General features: G+C 44.7%; 1 protein-coding gene and 1 non-coding gene across 3 annotated transcripts; one reads left to right on the top strand and one right to left on the bottom strand.

Annotated features, from left to right (window-relative positions):
- The first annotated feature begins 8,817 nt into the window (after positions 1 to 8,817).
- TBPL2 (TATA-box binding protein like 2) lies at positions 8,818 to 19,455 on the top strand. Of its 2 annotated transcripts, none has more exons than XM_065839758.1 (7): positions 8,818 to 8,880; positions 12,357 to 12,757; positions 13,755 to 13,842; positions 14,516 to 14,607; positions 15,844 to 16,011; positions 17,786 to 17,880; positions 19,308 to 19,455. In XM_065839758.1, the coding sequence occupies exons 1-7, from the start codon at positions 8,818 to 8,820 to the stop codon at positions 19,385 to 19,387; spliced, it is 987 nt and encodes a 328-aa protein (XP_065695830.1). In that variant the 3' UTR covers positions 19,388 to 19,455. The 2 variants fall into 2 exon arrangements, with proteins under 2 accessions (XP_065695830.1, XP_065695831.1); XM_065839759.1 differs by lacking the exon at positions 8,818 to 8,880 and adding an exon at positions 9,191 to 9,241.
- Positions 9,297 to 9,368, bottom strand: TRNAG-UCC (transfer RNA glycine (anticodon UCC)). Its single transcript has one exon. It is a non-coding gene; the product is annotated as a tRNA-Gly (tRNA).
- Positions 19,456 to 23,310: the final 3,855 nt, after the last annotated feature.

Below are 23,310 nucleotides of genomic sequence, written 5' to 3'. Positions count from 1 at the left end.
TCTGTCACCTTTAAAGGAGGAGCGACTGTGAGCAGCACAATTAAAGACACACAAATAATTCAGTGCCCATCTGATTGACGTTTCCAGAGCGATCAGACTTAAATCAGGACTTAGGGGAGTTTCCCTTCAGGCTCTTCAGTCCCTGCCTTCTAGCACATGCCTGGGACTAACCGCTCAGAACTTGCACATTTGCAATGAGAAATGGAAATCCCATGGGGAATCCCAAGGGGAAACCCCTTTCTTTCCCTCCCCAGGCTGCTGTGCCAACACCAAACACCCAAGCCACGCACATCTGCTCCCGAAACACTGTGGTTTATACCCAAAATAGCAGCACCCTAAATCCCCCGTCAGCTCAAGACAGAGCCCTTCCGACTGTCCTATGCGCTAACACATGCAAAAATAAACCAAGCACCTAAATCCTTGCAAAATCAGGGCCTGCCATCAATTGGAATAATCCCATTTTCAAGTTACTAATTATTGTTATGGCTATATCGCACGGCTTTAATTATCTTTTCCTTCCAAAAGAGTTCAATCTTGACCAAAAAGCAACACCTTTAGTTGGAAGAGCTCACTGTAAATCAAAAAGGTATTTGCTGTGACTCCAACGGGTCATCAGGTCCGGGCCACAGAGGTGGAATTCAATTTCTAATCTGGAGATTTCCAGCCTTCAGTATCAGATACAGCCAAAGGGATCACAGGGAAGCTGGGCAGAAAAGCAGCTTTCCGAGCAGCACTATAATAACCAGGCTTTGAGTTCACATTGGAGTGCTGTTGCAAAGCAAGTTTCGAATATTCTTTCTTGCCAGCATCCTAGCAGAAGGTGATATTTGTTTAAGATTGGACTGGTATTGTTAAACAAAGCAAACGAAGAAATTACGCAGAAAATACCTCGTCTCCTGTAAAACACTCCCTGTGCGGTACCACAGTGACAGTTCAAATCCTTCTTCCCATTCATCATTCACAGTACCAAGTTGTTATTTATGCTGTTCTACAGTCACCTATAGCAGGTTCTAAATTAATGCTTTTCTTCATTAATACCTACAAAATGAAGATATTTTCCTTTGGAAGAAAAAGATAATGTTTGCAGCATCAAGGTGATTCCCCTTCTAAGCACAGGCCTGTAACTCAGCCAAAATGCAGCAGGATGGGCAGTAAAGAGAAATAATACGCAGTGAGAGCTGGGGGAAAGAAAAGAAATGGAAAGTCAGACAGCCCTTCTGCTCCAAGGGCTCTTTCAATATGAGGACCGGGTGTCCCAGCGCCGAAACAGCTGGCAAGGCTGGCTCAGCATGTTTTCCTCCCGCAGCCGGGGAAGGGCATTGATTGAGCTCTGCGAGGCATCGCGGGAACAACGTGTGTCAGGCTGTGACAAACTTCTAAGGAGATGTGCGGCAAACACGCTCGTAGCCTGTCTGGATAAATCACAGAGCGCAGGAACCATCCCGGCTGTTCATGCCACCTCAGGGTAAGGGAATACGGCTACACAAGGGATGCGGCCGCCTGCCTGGTGTGATGAGCCTCATGCCAAAGGGGATCCTCACTCTCCGGTCCTGGGTTTGCCACTGCAGGTGGTGACATGAACCTGCATCCCAAGGGTGGCTGGAGACTTGGAAATGGTGCAAATCCTTGGGTCCGATGAGACGTCATACGGATTGCCGGCACCCCAGGAGATACAGTGACAATTCCCAGAGGTGTCACAAACTCACCGTACGTCCCTCTGTGAGTTGCTGGTTTAGCTCCTCATCCTTAAAATGAGCAAATATTCTGCTCTTTGCCTATATAGCCCATCTTTTTAGATAGTGACGAGACTCTCCCTACCATCTGCCCACACTGTGTCTTGACTTGTAGAACCACAGAATCACAGGATGGTTCGGGTTGAAGGGACCTTCCCAGCTCCCCCAGTGCCACCCCTGCCATGAGCAGGGACATCTTCACCAGCTCAGGTTGCTCAGAGCCCCGTCCAGCCTGGCCTGGGATGTCTCCAGGGATGGTTCAGCCACCACCTCTCTGCCCAACCTGGGCCAGGCTCTCACCACCCTCAGGGCAACAATTTCTTCCTGATGTCCAGCCTGAATCTCCCTCCTTTAGTCTAAAACCATCACCCCTTGCCCTGTCACAACAGGCCCTGCTCAAAAGTCTGTCCCCATCTTTCTCATCAGCCCCTTTTAAGTCTGGAAAAGCATTGTAAGACATCTAAGGGTTTCTATCATACCATTTGTAAAGCCTGGAGGACAGAAAGGGTTAAGAACAAACTCGGATTCTCTAGGGAAAATAGAAAGGCACCAGAGAAAAAGCCAATTCAACTGATTTTACCCAAAGGGACAGAAAGAGGTTTAGAGGGTCCTTTATAAAATGTCACAGACAAAAACATTATTGTCCTACAGGGAAAAACATACCCATTAACAAATTAGGTGAGAGTCGAGTGAGATGTAAGAGGTCTGAAACAGTTGCATTCCTCAACGCCTTTAAACTGCCTGTTGTTGCACACTTCATTTATTTTGGATAGCAGCTTTGCCCACACCAACGTGGGAGTAAAGGGGACTGTAGAAATACCTGGGGATAAATGTCTTTTTGATGTTAATAGACAAAACCTACCGTGTGCTTTAAAGAACAGCCAACTTAGGACCCTCTTGAACTGATGCCCATCAGGGTTCCTCGTTTTCCTGAAAGCATCACTGAGCGTACCTGAGAAACTTTACCTGAGCTCTGTGAAATGGTCTGAGTGGAAATAGAGCTCGGGGGAGCTGCTCCCGTATTAATGAGTTGGGTAAATGCCCACTGAGGGGAGGCCAAAGCAATCACAGCATTTAATTATTTCTGCCAAGTTGCAGATAAGTGAGCTGAAGAAGAAAAAGGCAGGGGGGAGAATGACACCTTCATAAGGAAGGGCGCTGTGACAAGTCAGCTGCTTTTACAGCGTGCTGATGCCAAAAATATGTAAAAATATTCCATAATCATATCAATTGGATTGTATGGGAATAATTAATTGTATTCTACTTCTATACACCGACCATAACAGCTAAGGTATAGGAAAGCACGATGTCTATAGTCTAATGCCGTAACCTGTCCGAGGGAAACAATTAACAATAAAAACTGCAAAGATGGCGAGGCAGATCCAAATGGAGGAATGAGGCGGTACCGAAAGGGATCTCGGGCTGGATTGACAAGGAGCAGAGCTGGGCACGGACGCCTCCGTCACCGCTGCGCTGCCCACAGTTATTGGAGACCACGGGTGAAGGGCTGAGGTGACAGGAACACGACCGCGTTAATAGTTAATGGCGCATGTTAAAAGCACAAAAAGGTCAGGGCGGGGGGGGGGTGGGAGCCTCTGCTGGCGTCTGGCAGCATTTTTGGAGAAGTCCCATTTCTCCTGAGGTCCTCGTCGACTCGGGAGCGCTGATTTGCTTGCTGTTAATTGGAGGAAGAGGACTCGTACTGATGTCAGTCATTGTATCTCGCTAATTTTCTCAGTTTTGTAGGGATTTCAGTGACTGATCAGCACCCTTCCTTAGCTCATAGTATTTGCATAATATCCAGCTGTCCTCGCCTATACAATAAGCCAGTAAAACCCTAGTGCTGGTGTAACTCTGCTGACACAGCAGCGAAAGCGTCGCAGTGTACGCTTTAATTCCTGGAGAGCTTGCACTGAAGGTCCTGGACATCCTAATGTCATTGCTCATGTCTTCAATGTCACTGTGACTCCTACAAAATAAATTGAGGTCTGTGAGCAGCTGCTGTATGTACACCCTTCTGTTTTTCTGCGCAAACATGCATGAGTGCTCTTACTCTATCGTTTGGCTTATTTTCCAGATAAGGCGTAAAGGATCCGTATTTAATTGCAGCAGTGAGTTCAAGGTATGAGACACAGCGTTTGCCTTCGGAGCGATTCGTCACAAAACTTGGAGGAAAGGAGCAGCAGTCAGATGATCCATCGCGCACTCACCTCGTTTAAATGCAATGCAATTTAGACCGTTTGGCACGAAAACGAGAAAGATGACTTAACAAAAAGCACAGAAGGATACTGCTGAACCCTGCTGTCAGAGATTTGCGTGTGACAGTCATGGAGGAGTTGTCCAAGAAAACCTCTAGCCATTAATTGCTGGGCTGCAATTAAGGTGGCAGCCAATGTTTAACCCCCCCAGTTCCCCTCTTTTCTGGCTGTATTTTAAATGCAACACAGAAGGAAAAATATAACTAGATTATGTGCTCTCTCCAACACCGCAGTACAAGAAGTCAGAGCACAGCTGGGCCAGGAAGAGTGGATTTCTATGCAGACAGAATGCCTTCGTTTAGTCAGTTTGTCGCTTTGCACAGACAGGAAAATGAAATGAAGTTAACGGTATAGTTTTAAAGCCGCCATTCAGCCTTTCCATTGAGACAGATGGCTTTTACTCACAGTGCTTCCTCTGGCATTCAGCGGAAAGTTTGGCAATCCTCTCTGGGCCTGGTTCTCAGCAATCCTGTGTCATGGGGGCAGTGAGCGCCTTCAGTGCACATAATAGTGCTGTAAAAGCCAGAAAACAACAAAAAAATGGGCCCTTTTCTAGCCAGTTTACCCCTTTTCCATCTGACAGAAGTGACTTTCTTTCCTGGTCCCAAAGTCAAGACATGCTGAGCGTCGAGCTGGTGCTGGTCTCTGCCGAAGAGCGTGGAAGGTGCAGGCGTTAGAGAACAAATGCTGAGAGACCACTTAAGTCTGCAAAATGCACCAAATCCGCCTTTATTGTCTTTTTCAGGGAATAAGAGATCTCCGGGTTAACTGGGACAAAGAAGAGGCAGCTTTACCACTGTGTGAGCTGGGCTGCATCGTTTGATGCCAGGAAGTGATTCACAGAATCACTTTGGTTGGAAAAGACCCTTAAGATCATTGAGTCCAACCATAAACTAAATCTAATACTAAATCTAAGAATCTTGTCTCCATGTCTGTTCAACCCCTCCAGGGATGGTGACTCCAGCACTGCCCTGGGCAGCCTGTTCCAATGCCCCACAGCCCTTTGGGGAAGAAATTGTTCCCCAGATCCAACCTCAATCTCCCCTGGTGCAACTTGAGGCCGTTTCCTCTCATCCTATCACTTGCTACTTGGGAAATGAGACCATGGCCCAAGGGGATGAGTGGGAAGGTACAGCTCTTCTTCCCATCACCCACTAAACCTGGGAAATTCTGGCCCTATTTCAAATCATTGTAACCTCATTTTTGTAAGAGGGTTACTCCTGATTTATGCAGGAGCAAGTTAAAGCCGAGTATCAAATCTAATGGACCTGATTCTGTTCATATTTACACCAGCATAACCTAATGGTGATACCATTAATAATTCACAATTAAAAGTCAAACTACTCACTACTGCTCAGTGAATAATCATGGTGGTTTGTTTCCTTCCCTGCCAGCAAATCCAGTATCTACTGATACTGACAAGGGTTGATCGGGTCTCGAATGGAGTATTATGGGACAAATAAGTATGTGAGAGAGATGGTGACACTCAATGCTCTCCAGCATCTACCTCTGAGTTGCCTCGTGATCTTCACCAGCTCCATGCAGCCTTCACACTGCAGAACCCACCGTCCTCTCTCTGACCCCCTTTGGGGTCCCCTTCAGCACCTCCCTCTATTTACATCCCTGGTAAGACAGGAATCCAGGCACAGGGACCAAAACAGGGCTAAATCAGACAGAAGGAATCACCTCCACAAGAAGGCTTAGATTCTGCTGTTGACAGAGCAGCGTAGAGCCCTGGGATAATTGGAAAGTGCTGCATTTGGAGAAATCTTGTTCGTAATATATTGCTCCTTTCATGGAACACAATGCCGTTATTGGTTTCTCTTCCACCTCCTCCAAAGGCAGCGAGGGCACCAGGAGATGCAAGTTACACCTGAGCCAAGCTCCACTCTTCTGAGACAATTACAGCTATAAAAGTTTAGCATAAAGCTCAGGAGAGCAGCAAGCAGAACGTTGTCAGTCACGAGCTTTTAATTCTCAAAGTAGCTCCTGAAAAAGATAAGATAAAGCCAAACCAGATTTACCAACTTCAAAGCAAGCAGCAAAGCATTTACAGCACGCTGGGAGAGAAAGCAGTTGCTGAGAGCACTAAGGAAGAAAACAGGTAGAGCTTCCTTACGGACTTGCTCCTTGTCCTTTCCAGGTTTTTGGAAGTCTCTTGGGATTAGTCCCACCCCATAACCACATTATAGCATCCAGGTAATGCAGGAATGTCTGCTACAGGAATGTTTAAGCAACAGGAATGCAAGTAGAAGCTCTGGAATTACCTTCTCCCATTAGATATCCAAGGAAGAATGATATTGAATGACTCCTACAAAGAACGCACAAAGCACTTTATTGTTTTACAAATCATCAACTTTCGAAGTAAAATGAACCAATTTGCTAATTGAGACTCATGACAATTCATCATTACAGTAACTACGTACTCAAGATGATTCATCACCCCATAACTGGCTCCTGAGCGCTCGGGGATGCGGCTCCTTCCCTGCTCATGACTCACCTTGGCCTGGCTCCGGGCGGCTGCTGCTTTACAAAATGAATTTTTAAAATAAATGTTAAAAAAAGGTTAAAAAAAAAAAGGGGGGGAGGCCCAGCCTTGAGGAGGAGCCCTCCCAAGGCACAGCAATGCCTCCCCTCCCTTGGGCAGCACCTAGAGAAGCTTTTCCCTACATCAAAGCAACCTCGAGAGCTTGGATCGCCCACACAATATGACTCTTGACTCCTCTGATGATCTCTCAGCTTTCTAAATGTCTTCCCTCCTCCTCTGCCTCAAGATGGGTAAACAATCTTGTGCCGTTTAACAGAGGAGGTACCAAACCTCATGACTTACCCAAAACCACACCCGTCGGTGCCTATGCCATTTCCTGAATACCCCTACCCAAGCATAGAAGCAACACCAATATTAAGAGATTAATATTTTGTGTTCATCTCTGACATAGCCTTTCTCCCTTCAACACCATGGTTTGATCTCTCCATCTCAGGTTCACAAAAAGCAGACAAGTCAGCCCTGGGAGCTGCAGGACGAACATCTCCAAGGGGTTCTGCAGCGCAACGAAGGACTAATCAGGCGAGGAAACCCATGGTACTGTGGCAGGGCCACACCAGGGAGACACCACAACACTCCAGCTTCCCACCGCAAGCACAGCAATAGTGTTCACACACTGGGGGAGTGGAACCTCCTGTCGCCGTGGACAAACTAAAATGCATGTCATGAAGGAGCCTGCGAGGGCTCACAGCCCTCAGCACCCGTCCCATTGTGCTGGCAAAGGCAACCGAGGCCACGGGGCTGTCTGCAGCCACCCCGATCACCTGCCAGCCCTGAACAGGACATTTCAGTTTTAACCGTCTTGAACTGGTCTGAGGTAGCTCCACCGGCCTCTGTAATTCAAGGTGTAGCCTCTCTGGGAGTCCTTTCCTTGCTTTGCTGCTCGACTCACCCCCTGGGTGCTCAGGATGGGTTGTGTGATGTAAATCAACCTGCTGCAGGCTGGATTTTTCTGGAGCTGGGGGAAACTGGCACCTCCAAAGCGCCGGAGCAAGGTGAGTCTCAGAAATACCACGAAACCGGCCCAGCAGGCTGTGGTGAGGAGGGAAGGATGCTCGTCAGCCACGCTCTGCCCCACGGATAAAGGATACAAATCTAATCCTTCACACCTCTGAGGCAGCAGGAAGAGCCCGGCAGCACTTCCCAAAGATCTGCTGTGTGCTTGGGCTTCGACAACTTCTTCCAAAGGGTTTCTTCAGCTCATCTAGCTGTTTGCAAGCAAATCTCACATTGATCACGTTCATCATGGCAGTCAGCACATCCACCAGCCCACACAGGGACAAGGACGTGTCCTCAGCTGCACCTTTCACAGAAAGCCATCCATCTGTCACCGTACAGCGACAGGACAGGAGAGGAGGAACAAGTCAGACAGCAACTGCTGGCATCGAGCCAAGCAGCACCCAAGCTGAGCTGCGTTGGCAGCACGAGGCTCCCACAGCATCGATAAGCAGCATAACACAAAATCCCTCCTGGGAACGTGCTGCCTCGCACCTGAAATCTCCACACATAGAATCACAGAATAGTTTGGGTGGAAGGGACCTTCTCAGCTCCCCCAGTGCCACCCCTACCATGAGCAGGGACATCTTCACCAGCTCAGGTTGCTCAGAGCCCCGTCCAGCCTGACCTGGGATGTCTCCAGGGATGGTTCAGCCACCACCTCTCTGGCCAACCTGGGCCAGGCTCTCACCACCCTCAGGGCCAACAATTTCTTCCTCATGTCCAGCCTGAATCTCCCTCCTTTAGTTTAAAACCATCACCCCTTGTCCTATCACAACAGGGTCTGCTCAAAAGTCTGTCCCCATCTTTCTTATTGGCCCCTTTTAAGTACAGAAAGGCTGCAATAAGGTCTCCCTGGAGCTTCTCTTCTCCAGCTGAACATCCCAGCTCTCTCAGCCTGTCCTCCCAGCAGAGCTGTTCCAGCCTCGGATCATTTCTGTGGCTCCTCTGGCCCCTCTCCAGCAGCTCCATGTGTGTCCTGTGCTGAGGGTCCAGAGCTGGATGCAGAACTCCAGGTGGGGTTTCAAAATACATGAGTTTTTTTGAAAACAGAATGGCCTTAAATTAAATCATTGCTCACAGGGGCTGCAAGAACAGAGACACCCCTGGCAAAAATATCTGCAAGGGAAGGACAGCAGCAAACGAAAGGAACGATGGTTTCCTCCCCCTAGGCAGGGTTAGCAGCACTGCCCCAGCTGAGAACAAGCCCTTTTGTTGCAATTTGAGGTTTATCACTTAGGACTGAGGCTCCTCTCAAAGGACCAGATGTTCCTTGTTGCACTTGATGAAGCAGGTGGGAGAAATTAAGGGCACATTACACCTGCTCGCTAAAAAGCAACGGCTAGAGGTGGAGCATTACGTTTGCAAGCCTGAAGTCACAGCTCTGACTCCCCATTTATCTCCAGCCCTGCAGAGGGGAGCAGGCTACTTTTGGAGGCTCACGTAAAGCGCATGAGAGCACCCCGATTTCTCCACTGCTTCTACAGGATGGGGTAAACCCCGGCGTGGCAGGAAAAAGGCTCAAAAGGGTAAAAATCGTATATAAAAGCCAGCTGTGCGAGGCTCTGCTCTCTGATGAGCTGCACCTGGTGTGGCACCGCGGGGTTAAAGCGGGACTGGGGGGTGGTGTTTGTGATCTTGGGCGGGCGGTTGCGCCTATGGACGGCGTGTCGCCGCTGGAGCGGTACCTGGAGCGTTGCAGTGGGCAGGTAGGGCAGGGAAAATGATTAAAAAGTAGCATTAAGAGAAAACAATATTTGGAGCTGCGTTGGCCGGGAATCGAACCCGGGTCAACTGCTTGGAAGGCAGCTATGCTCACCACTATACCACCAACGCTGCGGCGAACGCGAAGCCCCGCCCGCCCCTTAAGTCTAGCATAGTCCTGCGTGAGCTGGGCTTGGTTAAGCTGGGCTGCTCAGTGAATTTTGCCGCCCTGCGGAGCTCCTCTCTGCCCCCGGACCGCCTGGTCGCCATCTCCAGTCCGGCCTTAGATTGGGTGATACTGGGATATAGTGTTTCAGAGCTGCTGGGAGGATGGAGAAGCCCTGGAGGGGCTCTGTGCTGGGGGAGGTTTTTCTCATCTGCTGCTGTGCCTGAAGTCTTGCTTTGGAGTGGTGGTTGTGAGGGCTAGGCTGTGTACCACAGTGTCTTGGCACTGAGGGGGGCAGGGGGCTCACATCTCTTCATGCTGGTTGGTAAATGTTTGCAAAAATTTGGGGGTTTTCTATATGAAACAGCCATCCTGGGCTGCAGTGCTTGTAGAGGCAACAGGGTGAGGGACTGGAGAGATTTGGACTTGATAGCTGGGCATCATCTTCACCCAGGGAATCACACAGAATCACAGAATGTTGGGGATTGGAAGGGTCCTCAAAAGATCAGTCTAATCCCCCTGCTGGAGCAGAAACACCTGGATGAGGTTACATAGGAACACGACTTGTTTATGTGCCTCCTTTTGTAAATTGTTTTTCAGCTCAGAAAATCATTTTTGCACAGGCTGTTTAAATCCAGAGTCTTCCCAGTGGCAGTCGGTACAGCACTCTGCACATGGCCCTATAAAGTATATAACATGGTGAGGTATAACCAGGGTTTTACAAATGCTGCTGAGCTTTTTGTATTTCGAGCTTGCTGGGATACTTGATAATAGCAACAATGTGTGGGATACCACTGCAGAAAGGAAAAAAAACCTGAGTGTGTTGCTTAAAGCAGCTGGATTTGATTTGTGTGTACCTGGCTTGCAGGGATTCCTGCAGTGGGAGTGAAAAGGGCTGTTTCCCCTTGAGCTGCCCCAAACTGGAGTGATCTCAGACAGGATCTATGTGTGAAATCTCCTTCCTGGGGCTGCTGGGAGATGTCCAAAGCTATGCAGTTGACGGGGCCTTCAGTGGAGTTAATTAACCCAGAGTCTATAGCAATAGCCCTTGGCAGCCAGCCTGATATAAACATGGTCTTGTGCCCCCTTTCACAGCCTCTGAGCATCTGGCTAACAAGAAGGCAATCTTCCCCAGCACTTAACCCTATAAAGGCTTTATTTTTCCCTGACCAATTTTGTGAAAACTTGATGTGAAAGAAAGAGAAAGCAAATCTTCCTATCTCCTTTATGCAGTTTACTTCTCTGATGCTTTTCTTGATTTGCTTTTCAGCTGTTTAATGCTTCCAGGCTACCATTTCTCCATCAGCTTCTTTCTTTAAGCTATGCCACAAACTGTCTGCTTTACATCTCTTTTGTATTTCTTATATCCTCCGATGCCTCTGCTATGATGTGTGAGCAGTCCTACAGGCTCACAGTGATGAGGCTTTCTTGTGCCACCTTCTCTGCATCACAGTTCATACAAAACTTCCTAATTAGCTCCAATAAGCCTTAGTCCACTGAAGGCCTTGCAGAGATTGTGCCTTCCTTTCCCTGTTGCTAACTGGAAGAATATCTGTTTTAAACAGGTGTATTTTAGCTATTCCATAGCATATTGTTATTTGTAACTGTTAATGCATTTGTATCTGACCTCTCAATGCTCAGATAGTGCTCCTGGGTCCTGTTTCCTGAAGAGCTGAGGTGTTAAGGTGTACTTAGTTTTATTCAGTAGCCTTCTGCCCTAAATGATCTCGTATGGGGCTCTGCACCTAGAAGTCAGTTTTAGAAGCAAGTTTTGAACCTGGATATTCATGATGCTTTCAAAGCTAGACCTGATCATGTCAGTATTCAAGCTAGCAAGGGTTCTCTGGGAGGATTTGTCTCTTGGTGAGGGTTTTCCAAGTGCCTACAGACAAATATACTGGCAGATAAGTGGCAGCAGAGATCTCTGTGTGTGTGGTTGTGTTCATTGAGTTAATTAGCACAGAAGCTAGAGCAGCACTAGCTCAGGGCTAGAAACCATCAATCTGGAAATGCCGCTCGAGCTCAGGAAGTTGCTGCCAACTTGAGGGTCTCGGTCTTGTGCGCTTTCCCCATTCTGATTTGTGCTTGTATTTTAAGTCCTTCTGTGTCTCAATCCCAAAAATGCTTGAATGAGCACAAAACCTCTTGTATGGATCACCTGGTCCAAGCTGTCACCTGTGGTGGATACTGGCAGAAACCACCTTCTTGGAAGAAGATTTCCACTAACTAGAGGTTTAATGCATAAGGGAATAAATCCTTTCCTAGACTCTTGCCTCCTCAATATTATAGTTATCAATAATAAATACCTGATGAAGAAGGACATTAGTATGCAAGAATGTGCAGTTATGTTGCATGCTTGTTCTGGGAAAGGATGCTGGCTTTGCTGACTGTGTCTCAAACCAATCTGGTGACCTCCAGCAGCTGAAAAGAAGAAACTCTTTGTGATTCTGTGAGCTGCTGCCCTCTGTTGCATAAACCCAGCACAACACTGACACTGTACCCTGGTAGCAAGTAGAGGAAACAGTAATATACTGAATGGGAGTTGAATCCAGCCAGAAAATTCCCTGGAAAAAGTCATGAGGGATGGTGTTGGTTATGTGCAGAACTGAGGCACGGCAACAGCTGTGGAGGGCAAGGTGCCAACACTGTTCCTCCAGTCACTGCTGGAGGTACAATATATAGTATTTCCCAGGTTGTGGTATTATAGGAGTACTCTAGACTGCCTTTGAAGTGTGGTGGGGAAATGCATATCTCTGCTTTAGAAGCTATCTGGATTTTTATATGCTGATAGACAAGCAAATGGCATGCTCTCAAAACTTAAGACTATCCTTTGCTATAATATGTATGGGGAAAGATGACTGAAACTCCTAAGTGAATAAAAGATTGATCTTAATGTAGTCTCCCAATTAATGTTTTAATGCAAGATCCTTAATGACACTTTTTTTTAATTCAAGGATGACCTCTCCACCAGTCTTCAGCTGTTTACTCCCATGAGCCCTTACGATGTAGACCTTCCAATTCAAGCAACTGAAGATGGGTTGTTCAGTTCTCAATTTAATCAGCCCAAAGAGCTTCCTACAGACTTCTCCACCGTGGATCTCAGCTTTCTTGCAGATATCACCCAAGATGACAAAGAGCAAAATCTCTCCAAAGATGGTAATGAAATGCAAGAAGAACTTGATGGGTCAATACCAAGAAATGAGGATAGCAGTGGCATGGATGAAAGCAGCCTTTCGTACCCAGATGCAACTCAACCATCTCCTGAAGCATCTGACTCATGCCCTTTGACACCAATGACTCCGATGACCCCAGTGACATCTGCATCAGAAAGCTCTGGCATAGTTCCTCAGTTACAGTAAGTTTATGTATTGTATATGCTATATATATGAAATAGTCATAGTTTCACTTGAGCACTCTTCTGACTTCTCATTTGGAGATTGTAGCAATCATGGTTTGGTCTTAAATAAACCCACTCAAAAAAAAGTAGAGGTGCAGCTATTCCTCTTTGATAAGAGGTGAAGCAAATGAACTGATAATATCAGAAGGCAACTAGATATTGTGCTGATCAGCACAACACATAAACAGAAAGTGGCATAGAACAATACCTAGCTGAGCAAAACAGGGGAGAGTGAGCTTGGTAAATATGCTGGGTAAGTATCTGAAATGCCTCTGGCTGGTTAAGGGGGAAAGGTCCCTTCTGGGAGACAGGAGATGAAGTCTCCCCATGGGAGAAGTGTTTGACAGAAGCTGTTTATGTATAGTACATGCTGCTGCTCACCACAGTCTGCAGGACAAAAATACTTGCAAAGGAGGATTTTGTCCAGCAAGGAGGATGTTAAGGATGACAGCAGACTCCAGGGCTTTACAGATGTCAGTCTGAACTGAGCAAGAGAAAGGGCCACAGAAAGAAGTGATAGTAATTCTGGCCTTGGTAGATCCTGTCCTGCCTAGGCTAGAGCATTTATGGAGTAGTTGATACCTGTAGAGAATAAAATACCTTTTCCTACCTTGAAGTGCTGTAGTAACTCTGTCAGCACTTGGTAATGGTTTGATTCAAAGCTGTAAAAGACCTCAGTGACATAGTTCTTGGAAGACACACAAACTTTAGTATTCGGGGACTAATAATTTCATACCTTGTTATATCTCCTCCCGTGAGAAACTGTAATTTTGGTATTGAATTGCTTAAGTTTTGCCAAAAGTAGCTTAATATTAGAGTGGGAAAGAGGTAGGCAGGAAATTAGTTGATGGCAATTATTAACTGGAGTGTGACTTCATGTTAAGCTATTAACGTTGGGGGTGGGCTCTGCAGTGGCTTGCTTTTGCAATAAGAGAATTCCTCTCTTATTCCTCAGGAATATAGTGTCGACTGTAAACTTGGCTTGTAAACTAGATCTGAAGAACATAGCTCTGCATGCCAGAAATGCAGAGTATAACCCAAAGGTAAGTCTTAAAGACCCAAAGCTTTACCTGTGTCTCCCTTTTCTCAGTGCTGCTGGATTCTAACATATAGACTCACCATGAGCTTTGTCTCTTTTCTAATCGCACTGTCTTGGCCAATAGCAAAAAGACACAAAATTCTGCAGCTTGGGCCTTCTAGATTAAAAGAAATACAGGGGACCACAAGGATGTTATTTATTTTCCTTGGAATAAAACCCTAGTAATGGGATGTTACCAAGCTATTTAAGAAAGGAGATTAATTCTCCCACTTGTGGCCAGCTACCTACAGCTGAAAGGGCTCAAGCAGCCCTCACTGAAGGGGTTAAAACTCATGCCTGAATTGAAGAACATTACTGGAGTCAGACTATTACATGATAACTCTAGCAAGTGATCTAGACTGTAGAAACTTACTGGGAACAGATTGGGTTTCTGTGGGTGATTTCAGACTGCTCAACGAAATACAAGGGGCAAAGCAGTGGTCCTGTGACTGCAGGCTTAAGCCCCCTTGTCCTGGGGGGGGTGGGAAATAATTTGGGGTAGTGAAAAAACCCACTTAGACAAAGTAAATGCATGCTGTGTTGAGCTTTAAAAGTGACAATTCCTGAAAGAATGAACAGTGATACGGTACCGGCTAAATCCCTCAGCTGGACTGCGACGTCTTCCTTTGAATTTGTAGAGGTTTGCTGCTGTCATCATGAGAATCAGGGAACCACGAACAACAGCCCTCATCTTCAGTTCAGGAAAAATGGTCTGCACAGGAGCTAAAAGGTTGGTCGGTTTTTTCCTTCTCTCTAAAAGTCTGGATCTCGTAGCTATGCCTACATTCTGATGAAATAAGTTAGAAAACCTTGTTGAAATTATCTAGCACAGGGCTGTCATAATTGCAAGAAAAAAAGCACTAGTTTTGAAAAAGTTGAGCTTAATGATGGTAGCTTAGTAATTACTGAACTGTCTGCTTCTGTACTTGAACACAGATTGAGTTGAGTGAGCACTAGCGGAAAAGCTGCTGAAATGCCCAGGAATTGTTAAGGGGTTATTTGCATTTCTCACAGACTTTAAAGCAAGTTGGGATGTAACTTATGTCTGTCAAGTCTCTCTTCAGTGTCTGTGTTCAGTACTCAATACATCTGCCTCTAGAGAAAAGGGGAATTGGAGAAAAGTAGAGATTATTTCTGTGCTTGGAAGGTCTTTTCCCCCAATTTCAGCAGAATCCCAGAATGCGAGGGATTGGAAGGGCCCTGGAAAGCTCATCCAGTGCAATCCCCCATGGAGCAGGAACACCCAGCTGAGGTTCCACAGGAAGGTGTCCAGGCGGGTTTGAATGGCTGCACAGAAGGAGACTCCACAACCTCCCTGGGCAGCCTGGGCCAGGCTCTGACACCCTCACCAGGAACAAGTTTCTTCTCAAATTTAAGTGGAACCTCTTGTGTTCCAGTTTGCACCCATTGCCCCTTGTCCTATCATTGGTTGTCACTGAGAAGAGCCTGGCTCCATCCTCCTGACACTCACCCTTTGCATATTTATAACCATTAATGAGGTCACCCCTCAGTCTCCTCCTCTCCAAGCAGCTGCCTTGGTTTTTGTGTTTCTGAAGTGTCAATGACATAATGCATTAACTTACAGCTTAGGAAACTTCTTCTCTAACCCCTACCATCATCCCCAACTAGCCAGATGATTGTACTGGTGTTTGTGGTCCATCTCTTGGATCAGCTTTGAGAAGCTGTTGTAAGGAATTGAGAAAGAAACCTCTGAAGAGGGGAACTCCTGAGTGATGCAACATGTTCCAGTCTGTCCAAACAGACCACAGGAAAGCGAATGACAAAGCATCGTTTTCCTTGTACCTCAGTGAAGTGGTTCTGGGGAGACATGTTTGCTATTTTGAGTAGTAGCAGCTCTTTTTCTGGAGGATAGATTAGCACGGTGGTGGCTCTAAACTGACTTTCAGCTTGACAGCAGAAGAAAGCACTAATTGAAGCTGCTTTTCCCCTTCTGCTCTTCCTTCAGTGAGGAGCAATCGCGGCTCGCAGCCAGAAAATACGCACGCGTGGTGCAAAAGCTTGGGTTCCCTGCTAAGTTCCTGGACTTCAAGATCCAGAACATGGTTGGGAGCTGTGATGTGAGGTTCCCCATCTGGCTGGAAGGCTTGGTTCTCACTCACCAGCAGTTCAGCAGGTAGGTGGAAGGCAGAGTTACAACCCCCTGCAACTTGGAGTGGTGTCTTTGTAAGGTGCAAACAAGACTCAAATCCTGAGGCTGTGCAAGCCTCTGAAAAGAAAATAAAACAATAATTGGATATTGAATATCAAGCAGAAGATGTGCTCGCTGCTTCAGAAAGCATGGAGTGGCTGCAGATGCCATGTGTTAGAATAAAAACAATAAAGGTTCATCTTCTGCAGTAACTCCTCTTCAGAGTGGGGCACAGGCCAAAATGACCCTTTTCTTAATTGCAAGGATGATGTACAGCAACAAACAGCAAAGCTTCCAGCGCCGAAAACTGCGACTGACACAATTCAATGTCGAATTGTGAATAAACTGTCCTCCTGTGCAGTGTTCACTGTTCTCTCCTCGCAGGGACACCATAAACCAGGGGTGTCCAACTCATTTTCACTGGGGGCTGCATCAGCCTCCCGGTTGCTTCCATAGAGCCAAATGTGATTTTAGGACTGGATAAATGTAACTACACCTATGTTTATCTCTAAACCATTGGGGATTGGGCTAGATGAGCTTTAAAGGTCCCTTCCAATCCAAACTATTGTGTGATTCTATGATAAATATGAGTTATAGAACCCTTGCAACTGATAGCATACTATGCAAGTGTTCAGTCCCTTCTAGGACAAATTGGATGCACATTAGAACTGGTGAAGATGAAGGGCTGAAGGACTGCAAGGATCACCTGGTTTATTTGCTCAATTGGTTAATGAAGATATTCTCTCATAAAAAAGCTCAAATATTTTATCTTTCTTTATTGTTCATGCAGTCTTTGCTCTTGCTGCATGTCAGCAATACGCACCGGAGATGTGCATTAATCTGAGCATGCTGGTGATCACAATTTTACTGCTCTCCTGTGACTTCCAAATACAATGTCAAATCTTAGTGGGTATTTTTCTTTGCTGCAGACTGTGTCAATAGGAAAATAATCACCCTTGATTAAACACTTCAGGTTTAATTGGAGCAGATCCTGAGCTACTTGAGCCTGGTCTATGCCTGTGCTTCACTTCGAACCTTTAATACTAAGTGGGCTTCTTACCTCCTATCAAACCAGCTGCCTATCTGCAAGGAAAAGGTTCCTAAGCGGTGGGCATGAAGCCAGACTCTAGCTGCAAAATAGAGAACTGAAAATATGGTTTGTTTTTGGGCTATCAGCTCAGTTTTGTCTGTCTGGATGACTCATTAGCCATCAAGTTCAAGTAAACCTGCAGCTGAGTGGTGGGCAAGCTGTGCCTGCGCGATGGGCTTGTTCAGAACTAGTTATTGCTAGCACTGAGGAAAGGAGGAAGATTTTGGTGCAGACAAAAATCTAAATTCAGTTGTATCTTTTATTAGCACTGCATCTAATATTTTGCGTTTAATTTGGGGACTGAATATATATTAAAGATTCATGTAGCTGTCATCTTGTCTTAGTTGCACAAGATGCTTCCTGGTAAGGGCTCTTTGCAGACTAAGGAGGATTGTTTGAAGGCTACAAGAATGGTTTCGATGCTGTGGAAAATGAGATTCAGATGTGGCTCAGAAATATTTATAAATAAGCATGAAGAACTCCCACCAGCTCCAGCTGGGATTACCAGGTTTCCCTTGATGTCTAAAACCTGACTTTGCCTTTACCTGGGTAGCTAGCTAAAAATCCATTTAATTACTCTATTGTTAGTATGATTAAAAAGCACTTTATGCATACAACACTGAAACAGTAATTGCACTTTACTAATCTTACCTGCTTGCTTTGAAACAGCTACGAACCTGAACTGTTTCCTGGCCTTATTTATAGGATGGTCAAACCAAGAATAGTGCTGCTTATCTTTGTGTCTGGAAAAGTTGTACTGACTGGTAAGTGGTGTCCCTCTGTGTATCTGTAATTAAGTGCTACCACATCTTCTGAGAAAGGATTTAAATTGAACATTAGCTAAATTGATATCTTGCCACAGTAAAGCCACTCTGATTTTTTTTTAATGCTTACTGCTGCTTATCTCTGTTTTCTGCAGATAAAAATATTAGTATTGTTGCACTAGATTTTCATATTGCTTGATATAGTGTCACAGATTTCCATGTTGTTAAACTTGAGTATTTTTATTTTGTTGAAAGCGCAAAGCCATGTGTCAATGTATAGAATCCCAATAGGATGCTGACGTGTCAGTAACTCCTCAGTCACTTAAATGTGAATATCACAGTAAGCAATTTGAAATTGTTTGGACAGGAAGCAAAGTTCTTAAAACACTTCACTGACAACATTTAGCGGGGGTTATTAGAGGAAAGGGTGGAGATCTAAGAACTTGTTCTAGACTGTTTGGCAAAATGCTCATGAGACAAAAGCCTTGCTCAGCGTGCCCAATACCTGTACCTCCTATCCCATATCAAAAATGTTAATTCCTGAGTGTACGCACCTAACACTTTTTGTAAAGCTCCTTAAAATACTTTTATTCAGATGTATTGAAAGGTAAATGGTACTTATTCCCAGAGGACTCAAATGCTAGATGTATATTCACAACACAGCTCTGAGATGCGAAAGATGAAAGAGAAGCACCTGCCTTTAGCCAGGGATTTACAATAATAACTGAAGAATGGGGCCCGCAGTACAAAGCTTAAATATGTCCCCCCATCTCATTAAGTCCAGTAAAATCATACTGGGCTGACACTTGCATTTTTGGGTACACTAATTGCAACACCCTTGAGTGCAGCAGGACTAAGGTAAGTCCTTGCCCTTCTTCCCATCACCCACTAAACCTGATTTCAGCTGCTTTGAAATCACATGTGCCCTGACAGTTGAAAAATATATACATATATTTTTTTAAAAAGCTGTTTAGAACTGGAAGAGGGGAAATCTCAAACTGCAGATCAACTTCCACTGTTGGAATAAATGCCTCTCATGGCTTATTTCTGTCTTTCCAGTTTATCAACAGGCAGAGATAACCCCATGGTTTATCTCAGTGGCTTTGTTTTTCCTCAGATTCGATGTTTTACGCTGGTTAAGAGTAGCCAACTGCTGTTTTGCTTCCACAGATTAAATAAAGCTGGGCTAGTCCTAAAGCAAAGCAAGCTGGAAATTGTTCCCTGTGAGTCAGGGAAATTCTGCCTTAAAATATTAACTCACTTTTAAAGTTGCTTTTGAACTCTTGTGTTTCTTCATGGCTTGTGGTCTTATCATTAAGTTTGAGTTGCAATCGGTTATTATCAACACTGTTAAGAATTAACCTGTTTGGGGGTGGGGGGCTGGTTTATTGGTTTGGTTTGTGTTTTTTCCCCAAATGTCTTTCTAGGAGCAAAAGAACGTTCTGAAATCTATGAGGCATTTGAGAACATCTACCCCATTCTAAAAGGTTTCCAGAAAGCATCATAATGTGGCCAATAAAGCAACTTGGAATAACAAATGGGTTTGCGTTATTACACGTGGAACAGAGACGGGTGCTCCCGGGCCCAGTTGTACCATTATAGGTTATTAAGTAAATGATGCTCTACTTTATGTTATAAATGCTAATGTTTTCTGTAGTTTGTGAAATGTTAGTTGTTTTGGTTGTGTTTTTTTGTTGTTTTGTGTGTGTGGTGTGTGTTATGGTTTGATTGTTGTGTGGATTTGTCGTTCTCTTTTTACTTTCAGATTAGTTGTCTGTAATCCACTTGAGTTCTCACAACTTCTGTCCAACTGGAAAATGAACATACTTTTAATAGAATGTGTATTAAGGTAGTGCTTACATGGTTTCTGTTACAAAATACTTGTGTGTTTTACCCTGAACAGCTGCACTTCAAGCCAGCTTTATCAAAACACTACTAGTTGGATAAACTCTTGTGTATAATGGTGGAGACATTCAAGGCTCCTGAACGTACCTAGAAAGTGGGTGGGTGGGTGGAGGGGGTAACTGATCAAATTATCTAATTTGTCATGACACAAATTAGACTGTAATAAAATTACACCCATTTGTGTTACTGAGGTCCTCTCAGATGATGGGAGTTTGCTTGGCCCAGACGAAAATACGCTGCTTAGGAACTGCCTTTAAAATACATTTGAGGAAAATATAAGAAGTATTGGATGTTCAAGACTTGATTGTCCAGGTTATTTAATCAGAATTCTGCCCAATTTAGTAATTTTGGAGCTAAACCAATGGGGTTCTTGTACTTATTTTAATCTGAGTAACCTCAAGGCTTCCTTTGCGAAAGGTGTCACTCTCAGATTGGTGATGTGACTGGGAACAGTGTGAAGATTATCCCTCAACTCTTGTGGTACCTTCTGTGATTCCACGGAAGCAACGCTCTTGTTTTGTTTCTTTGCTGTTTGTGGGGGTTGTTTTTTGTGTTGTTGTTGTTCGTGGGTTGTTGTGTTTGGGTGTTTTTTGGTGTGGAGATGTTTGTTGTAGTGTTTTTTGTCTATTTTTGTTGTTTGTGGTGGTGTGTTTGAGCATTGTTGGTTTTGGTTGTGTGTGGGTTTGGTGGGGTGTTTTTGGTTAGTTTGGTTTGTGTTTGGGGGTTTGGTTTTGTTTGTGGGGCTTTGCATGTTTGGGGTTTTTTGGTTGGTTTGCTGTTGGGGGGTTAGTTTTGTTTTCCTCCCAGAACAGGGTTATGGTGCTGCTGGCATTCGTCCACTGTCCCCTCCTTGTCCCCTGCTGAAAAGGGGACAGGTGTGTCAGGAAAGTCGCTGAGCCACTAGAGGCTGCTGTTAGATGACTTGAGCTCAACCCAGGACAAAAGTCACCTCTGTCCTCGATGGGAATGCTCAATACTGGGCAATGGCTTCATCCAGAACTGGGTGTCACGGTCTTGCTGGGCTTAGTTTTGCTGTCACAAGTTTATTTCTGCTTTGGTGAGGATGTGATTTCAACCTCTGTGTCTGTAACATGTCACACAGGCACTTTTATAACTGTCTGTCTGCTCCTCTGGAAAAAAGTTTGAAAAACTTCATGCGCTTCCTTATGATAAACTGGTCTTAACTATGTTATCAGTTTCTTTGTCACAGTCAAACTGTGGATTTCCACACTCAAATCTATTTTAAACACAGGCTTACTTTTCTGTTTGTTCTCTAATGCTGTAGACTTTCCATGGCTACGGGTGGGACTTTTATTTGCACTGTAGGTGTAATTGCTGATAAGCTTGACTTACAATAATCTTCAGCAAGTGAAAACCAACCTGTGCTTACTGGGATGCTGGGAGAAGTTCGAGATGAGCCTTCTCCAAGAAATTGCGTTTTACTTGAGAACTTGCCACATAATTTCACCAGTAAAGTTAATGCTTTTTAAAAGCACAGATAAAGTCATAGAGATAAGAAATGTGCTCTGTGCCTTTTCACTGAGCTACTGATAATGCTCACTATGGCAACTCTTGACTTAAAATAAACAGTCTTGGTTCTGCCTTAGTAGTGCTGGTCATGGTAGTGTTTTGTAGCACTTCAATACACTAGAAAGGGGAAATAATATAGGTTGGGATTATTATTTTTTTTTAACTGGAACATTTTGGGTTGTGTTTTGCTTTTGTGGAGTTTTTTGTTGTGTTTTGTTTGGTTTTTTTTAAGGGGTATTGTTTTAAGTTATTCTGGTTTATGCAAACTCTGTTTCTCTTCTAATTGCCTGGTGTTTGCCATTCTACCCTTGCACACAGGACTGGCTTCAAGCTACTGTAATAGTTGATCTCATACCCATTTAACCCTTGATTCTGGCTCCAACCTTGAGGCTGGGGTGAGGAAACCACCGGCCTGTCACTCTTGAGGATGTATCAATATTTGCCCCTTATACAAATTGTTCTTGGTGTCATTGAAAAATAATGATTGGAAGGTATACGTAATCCATGTGGCAGTGCTATCGCCTGCTATGGTGCAGATTTCCTTCCTGGGACAGCAATGAGGACAATTGCAGCTGGGGCCCCAGCACTGGTCAGGGTGTCATGGAATTGTCCCTTCCAGCTGAAATCAATCTACTTTTTAAGGTCATCTAGTCAAACCCCCTGTAGTGCTGCCCCTCCTGGGTTACAGACCTGTATGAGGTTAATGTAAGTCGCAGCAGAACCCAACAACACTGCTTATTGTGGGTTTTAGTATCTTTTCCGCCTGTTCTTGCAGAGATGCTGCTTCTATATGGACCTTTCTGTTAACAGCTCAGCCAGGTATGTTCTGCTCCGTGTGTGTCCTACTGAGTAGGTTGATATGAGTGCTCAGAGAAGGCCACTGGTGCTCTGATTTTTAGGTGTCATTTTTGTAGAAATGAAGCATCATTACCTCTTGGACAAGTTACATTGAAACATGCTTAATTCAGAAAAGCTTAAAATGCTTTCTATTTGCTTAGACACAAAGGAGGAGCCTTTTAAAATCCTTCCTTTGGGCTATAAAAGTACCTCTTCTCTCCCTAAGGAGAGTGTACACCAGGTACCTTCATAAGTGAATAGATAAGTCAAGGCCAGGAGGCAACATGTAGTTGAAGAGATGTGTGCAGTCATTCCAGGAGGAACAGTCTTGAGATCAATAATCCTTTATGGAAAGCGTAATATAAATTTCTGTGCAAGACCTTTCCTTTTGCTGAGCCTTTCTAGTTTATACAACCCTGTCCAAATTATGCCTGTCAGCTTGCAAATGTTTTAAAGGAGCTGATGCTTGTGGCTTATTGCTGACCTTTTGTTTCTGACTCGGTGGCGTGGAGCATCCCATTCCTAGGATGAAGCAGTATAGGGAGGAAAGAAGAAAAAACAAATCCAAACACAAAACAGTGGATGCTGTCTACCTTTACTTAATTAATATTTTGATCTTTTGCAAATCCAAGAAAACAGCACGATATCCTTACCAGGGTCATCCCTCCCTCCTCCACAGAATCCATAGATTCTTTTTTACTACACTGTATTCATAATAACAGAACAAAAAAATAAAAACCCCAGCTTAATCCCTGAATTTGTATCATACTGCTAGTACAAAGTCCTTATTAGTCTCTTTTCTTTTACTAAGTAATTCCAACTTGAATGTGGATAAATGTAGGTTTACCTATGCTGAAGTCCATATTCATTAATATACTTCCAAATGTTCTTGTCATTACAAAGCTAAAAGGCATTTAAATATCCTGTGTAATAGGCGTTCTAAAATTTCATACCAGTGGACATGCTAGCATTGGACTTAAATTTTGTGTGGAATGCTATAAAAAGCTTTCTAGCCAAAAGCCACCATTTTCTGTTGATCAGGCATCATACCACTAGCAACTGCGTATTGAGATTGTTAATGTTTGGACATGATCTTAAGGGTTTTTTTGCTGTAGACAGACTGTGAGGCTGGGAGCAGAAAAACCAAAATGTTTATTT

This window comes from Patagioenas fasciata, chromosome 5, assembly GCF_037038585.1.
Source record: "Patagioenas fasciata isolate bPatFas1 chromosome 5, bPatFas1.hap1, whole genome shotgun sequence".
NCBI classification, from domain to species: domain Eukaryota; kingdom Metazoa; phylum Chordata; class Aves; order Columbiformes; family Columbidae; genus Patagioenas; species Patagioenas fasciata.
This window is presented reverse-complemented; position numbering and strand designations above follow the sequence as displayed.